The 6653-nt window shown below is 36.2% G+C and overlaps 1 protein-coding gene across 1 annotated transcript; it reads left to right on the top strand.

Annotated features, from left to right (window-relative positions):
- Positions 1 to 2394: 2394 nt before the first annotated feature.
- On the top strand, positions 2395 to 6649 carry LOC107602880 (four and a half LIM domains protein 2-like; the record flags this gene model as incomplete). Its single annotated transcript, XM_016295490.1, has 4 exons — positions 2395 to 2936; positions 4180 to 4356; positions 4536 to 4710; positions 6618 to 6649. Coding segments are annotated over exons 2-4 (363 nt in total), but the record flags the coding sequence as incomplete, so codon positions are not given.
- Positions 6650 to 6653: the final 4 nt, after the last annotated feature.

The following is a 6653-nucleotide window of genomic DNA, read 5'->3' as shown; positions in this document are numbered from 1 at the left end:
TAAATTGTTGTAATAGATTAAAATCTTTTTATATTTATTTCAGAATGAATGTAATTCTCACAAAACTAAACGAGGCCTTAAAAGGACACAGGACTGAAGAGGTAAGAGGGAATGTATGTGTTTGTGTTTGTGTGTGTGTGTGTGTCTATACGCAGATGGGCTTTATCTAGTGTGCTGGTACTTTTAGTGTTGCTGTGTTGTATTTATAGCTCATCTTGATAGAAAAAGCCTGCCCAAACCCTACCACTCCAATTAGTCACTCCATAGGTGGAGTAATTTAATCAGGAGAACATACAACCCCAGCCGAGAGCCTCTACGCTCAGTCTGGCCAGACTCTTCACACAGACAGACAGCTCTTCTCCTGAGGTAAGAACCACAGGCACTCGTGTCTATACAGGTAGATTATACTAATGCCAGATCACACTCGTGAGCAATGATACAACTACCATCCATCACTAAACCTCTGTTCTCTGTCAGAATCACTCCAGTTTGTGCTAGTATCTGTCATGTCAATGCCTCTGTCATCACATCTGCTGCTTTATGGCTGTTCTTCTGTCATTCTGCACAGTCGCTATTAGGTGAATATATCACTCCTTTAGACCAAAAAAAAGCATTAAAAAAAATCCAGTAAAAATTGTAATATTGTGAAATATTATTACAACTTAAACTATTAATTTCTTTAAAAAAATGCAAAAAGCATTCATTTGAGTCTACTAACAAACGTCTGCAGTAAAGGATTTGTCTCACAGTGGCTTGGTATTGTGTTAACGGGTTTGTATATGACACACTAAGGTCTATGACAGCTTTAAGTCTCTCTTAAAACATTTATGGAGAAGATAAAAGGCACGGTGGGCGTTTATAGAGTCATGATGGGTGGTCAGACTCTTGTCTCACTCTCTCCATGGATATGGATTGTGCTGGAGCAGGAATGGGGGTGTGAAGGTTGTGTGTGGGGCGCGAAAACAAGGTCTTAATCTCAGGAGGGTTAGTCTTCCATCCACCTGTCTGGCTTCTCTTTTTAGTGTCATCTAAAAGCTTTCTGTTTATCTTTCCGACCTCTGCTATACTTTTAATTAGCATTGTGTGATATGTTTGTGTGATGACACTCGCAGATGTCTCCGAACACAGATGAGGATTATAAAAAGAGATATTAGAGAAATACCAAGTCATGCCCAAGAGAGATCTTGTTAGAGGAGATCAGTTTAGATCAAGTGTGCTGGTGACAAAATTTCATAAACAAAAGTGAATTAGCTTAAAAGAGGGCTTTACAAACTGCCAAGAATGCTTCAGCTGACAAACAGGATAATTTTGATATTTAAGCTTTAACAACCATGTTTATCCATCTTAAATCTTCAACTGAATTATTGCAGCCACCACCAAACTTGCTTGAATGAATGTAGTCTTGTCAAATTTTACAGGGTAGTTGCAGGCAATCATAGCGAGGATTCTATGTATTTACTGGACTGAAGATTAGAAACAAACAATAAAAGACAATAAAGACAAATAAGATTAGAATGACAACATAAGAGGAATCAAAAGAATGAACCCAAGTATAATTATTTAGATCTATTGCATGATATTTTATAAATGTTATCATTTGCTTGCTTTAGCACATCTGTATCACTGCACATTAGTTTATGTCATTCCCAATTCAAGACTAACCCCATCAGGTTGTCAGGAACCTTTTTTGCTTCCTACATTTAGATACGTCTAAGGCAAAGTTGTAAGTACTGTACATTTCCAAAAACAGCCCTGGATACAGGCCTCAAGATGACTTAAAACGATAAAATACGATGAAACAAACTTTTTATTAAAATAAGGCAAAACAACTATAAACTGAAGAACCAGTTTCCTTTGAAAAACCAGGTTCTCACAGTTTTGGAAAACCACTGGTTTACAGCAATCACAGATAAGAGTGATTGATTGATAAATCATTTCAAACTTCATTTAAACAAATTAGTTAAAGTTAATTTAGTCATTTTATTTAAACAATTCACTTTATCCGTACTGTGTCAAACCAAGGCAAGATTTTGTCAAGTTCAGTACGATGGAAGGAAAGGTGCTTGAAAAAATGGTCACACTATATTTTAAGGTCCAATTTTCACTATTAACAAACCATTAACTAAGACTTTTGCCTCAGTAAACTCCTAAATTGCCTCTTATTAATAGTTAGTAAGGTAGTTGTTAAGTTTTGGTATTGGGTCGAATTAGGGATGTAGAATATGGTCATGCAGAAAATGTGCTTTATACGTACTAACAAACAGCCAATATGTTGGTAAGAGGGATGCTAATAAGCAAGTTAATAGTGAGAATTGGTCCCTATACTAAAGTGTTACCAAAAAAACATTAATATTTAGTGGCACAGTATGGTCATGGTCATCCTGTGTACATAGTACATAGTAAGTCATGGTCAGACCCATGGACAACCTATTTCCACAAGAAAATATGGTCAGAATAACCTGCAGTATGCTATTTTGATAGTGTGAAAAGACGTAGAAGGAAACCAATGGAAAGAATTGAGATGGCTTGCCAGTTGGATGGAGAAAGGGAGAAAGCCTGAAGAAGTGAGACAGCAGAAAAGGGCAAGACAAACAGGAAGCAGAGGAGGGGGGAGTGAAGGACTGACTGTGCAAGTCAAAGAATTTTCTTAGAAGGATTTTAAGCAAGAGAGCCGCTTCTCCTGGTTTCCATCTGCTGCCTTTTATGGTAAAACAGTAGAGGGGGATTTGGTGTAGTAGTAAAGCCCGGGCCGGACGAGGGCTCAGTTAGACAAACTCACAACGGGATAGCAGGGGGCTGAGGAACAGGGAGAGAGCGTGTGCGGGACACTGGGGACCCCTGAGGCGGTGGCACGGAGTGAGGCGGCGCTCAGCATCACAGGGCTCATGGGAACAATACGCAGAGAGGCTTAATAGGTCCAGGACTCAGACAGCCGCGTGAGTAGATGTCATTCTGTTATTAAGAATAATTTAGAAGAAATCACAATTTCTCTCTCAATTAATTTCACATAAGATACACATTGAACACCAATGTTTCTTTGAATGATTTGCGTTCAGATCAGTTTTAGAATCAGATCAGTGTTGTAACAATAGAATTATGTGGCCTATTACAGGAAAGATAGATAATTCTCAGAAAAAAGTCCATTCATGTTTCTAGGTAATCGCATGCTTGCCAGCAGAGGCACATTTACGTACGCACACGAACACATGCTGATACATAACATAATGGCTGACAGCTGGAGGTGAGATAACAGGCTGGTTATGATGCTATGATGTACTACACTTTGGAATTCCAGTGTGCTCCATCCAGTGTGCACTAGGACTGAGAATGACTGATCACTGTTAGCCATACAGAGAGTGAATTGCTGATGCTTCTGATGTTATGAGCTTCTGATGTTATGGTTAGCAACATCTGATATCTCCTTAAACACTAAAACGTTTATAAACCCTCATCTCTTAATATATTTCTTTCTTTCTTTCTTTCCTTCTTAATTTCTCGATTTTTTTGTAAAACCATTATCATATAAATGTAACCAGTAAACGCTGATGAGGAGTTTAATGTTAAAATGTTGCAAAATGTATGAAATGGGCTCCAAAAGTCTGAGACCCCTAGTGAAATTGCCTATAATTCTGTAAATTGTATTATTATCATAAAAAAAATTGAGTTAGATGTTGAATGGGAAATGTATTTGTTAGAATTAACCAAAACTAAAACCATAGAAATTAAAATAAACATTAACTGAAAATTTTAAGTACTAAAATAACTAAAAAACTAAACAAACTAAAAGTACAATTTAATTTAAATATATTGTCTATATATAGACAAAAATGCTAAAACTTTAAAATGAAAATATTAAAAAAACAATACTATAAAAAAAACCATAACTGCATATCAAAAACAATGAAATAACACTGCTTTTATGATGCATGAGTTTCTCCAGCAAAATCTGATGATCATGTTCTCCAGCATGATTTGAGACGATCCAAAGAGCATCTTGAGCTTCAGTGGAAGCAAGCACATCTGGAAATAATTTCACAATCATTGTATAAGTGACCTAAAAAAATACAAATCTGAATATCTCACAACTCAATAGTTAATGACAGTTTGAGCAAAATAAATATAAACAAAGATTGCATCATTTTGACATTTTTACACATCTCCTTATACTCTTCATCACAGGACTGAAAGGCAGAAGAGAAGATGACAGAGCGTTATGACTGCCACTACTGCAAGGAGTCTCTGTTTGGGAAGAAGTATGTTCTTCGTGAGGAAAACCCTTACTGTGTGAAGTGCTATGAGAGCCTGTACTCCAACACCTGCGAGGAGTGCAAGAAACCCATCGGCTGCAACAGCAGGGTAACATCGCTTAAAATAACATTCTGTATGAAGTTGCATAAAACCGACCAATCAGATTAGAGCTTACAGATCTGAAAAGTGCATCAGCTGGTCATCAAACAGACTGTGGATGGGTCCATATGTGTGTTACTATCTCTAATTCAACCATTGTCATGAAAGCGCATCTTTTGTGGCTTTAGGATCTGTCCTACAAGGACCGTCACTGGCACGAGGACTGTTTCCACTGCTTCCAGTGCAAGCGCTCACTGGTGGACAAGCCTTTCTCTACCAAAGATGAGCAGCTGCTGTGCACCGAGTGCTATTCTAATGAGTACTCCTCCAAATGCCATGAGTGCAAGAAGACCATCATGCCTGGTTAGAGATTCTTCATTGTGGGAGGAACTATTACCTCATATTAGTAGATGTGTTTTTTATACTCATGCACTGCCATAAAAACATAACTATTCCTTCAGCGACACATTCTTTCCATTAAAGCAAAAGAAAACGGCTTCCTTTCACACAGAGTTTATCTTTGCCCAGATCTTGTGAAGAAAGAATAACTGTCATTATATATCGCTGACAGATATATTAGAGGCCCGTCATGACGTCAAAGCAATAGATTAAGTGATCTGCTCAACTGGTAATAGATATTCATTCATAAATCTTCAAAGACAGGTCCTCATGACCATGTAAACATGCCACACTCTTATTAACCCATTATGTTTTATGATCAACCACTCTTTTTATGATATTGATCAATCAAAATGAATAGATGGAACCAAGTTTAGATTTATTATATGTGTAGTAGCTGTTTCATGAATGTGATTCAGTTTGTGCTCACAGTCCTGTGGAATGCTCCAGCTCTTACTGAGTGAAACTTAATATTTCAAATCTGGAGCACATGGATTTAAAAGATATGAGCCAGACTTTTTAAAAACAATGAAACTCTGTGCTGTCTCTGTTTACACCACTGCTGGCAGTTGCTCCATGTCTGGTGTTTATTGGACTTTCGTCTGGATGTGTTAAAAAAGAATTATTCTTTGTTTTCTTAACAGCTAAACTTTCCTGCCGCATTACAGATAAAATGGGGAGGGTAACACTTTATTTCGATAGTCCACTTTAGACATTCTATTAACAGTAAGTAACTTTGCAACTACATGTCAACTAGCAGTTAGTAGAGTATTAGTAGACTGTCTGCTTAATATCTTCTAACACTTTCTTTGTCAACATTCTACTAATCCTAAACCTACCCTAACAGTCTACTCTGAGAGTTAGTAGACATGTAGTTGCAAATTAATGAGAATTAATTGACATGTAGTTGACATGTAGTTACAAAGTTACTTATAGTTAATAGAATGTCTAAAGTGGACTATCGAAATAAAGTGTAACCATGGGGAGTACTGTAAACCTGATAACCTGCGACTGATAAGACTATATACAACCAATATTTTGTCCTGTAATGATTATTTATATAGAATTGGTTCTCATAGAATTTGGCGTAAACTTTGTGAATTGTAAATATGTGTAATTTTACTATATTAAAAAAATACAATAGGCCACTTAGCCATTTAAATATGACCAAATGCCTATTTGAGTAAACAAGCAAAACAGTTAAAGACAAATGAAATACATAATCAAATAAATAAAAAGATATTAAGTCCTCATGTTTGTATGCATAGCGCCTGATGAAGACCTAGTTTGGGTCAAAGCATTGCAGCTTATTAAAGTTTTTATGGGAGAATTTTTAACATGAAGTCATAAATTAATTAACATTCAAACATACAAATATCTCAAAATTGTATTTGTCTATACACATACACTACCATTCAAAAATGCTGAATTTTGAAAACTGTTTAAAGTAATTAATAATTTTACTGAAGGATGATTTATAATGGAATTATACTGAATTTACATTTCTAGTGTTTTACTACATTTTTTATCAAATAAATGCATCCTTGGTGAGCATAAGTGACTTTTTTCAAAAACATTAAACATAGTACAGACCCCCAAACTTTTGAACGGTAACGTACTTTACTAAATACATGGACTAAATATTATAATTGGATATAATTATGAGGGCATAGAAAGTATCTGATATTCTAGTGTAACATGACCTGATATTTTGGACAAGGACATATATCTACCAACTTCCTCCATCTTTCATTATAATTTCATAATATGTACCTTGAGTGTTATGGATCACAGTATTGTTTTAACATGCTTCACTTCATAAGCAGAATATTGTTGCATTTGGGTTAAGATGGCTCTCTTCGCTCCCTCAGGCTCCAGGAAGATGGAGCATAAAGGAAACAGCTGGC

This window comes from Sinocyclocheilus grahami, unplaced genomic scaffold (assembly GCF_001515645.1).
Source record: "Sinocyclocheilus grahami isolate Dianchi unplaced genomic scaffold, SAMN03320097.WGS_v1.1 scaffold337.1, whole genome shotgun sequence".
In the NCBI taxonomy this organism is placed as follows: domain Eukaryota; kingdom Metazoa; phylum Chordata; class Actinopteri; order Cypriniformes; family Cyprinidae; genus Sinocyclocheilus; species Sinocyclocheilus grahami.
Note: the sequence above shows the minus strand (reverse complement) of the source record. Positions and strands in the feature narration are given on the sequence as shown.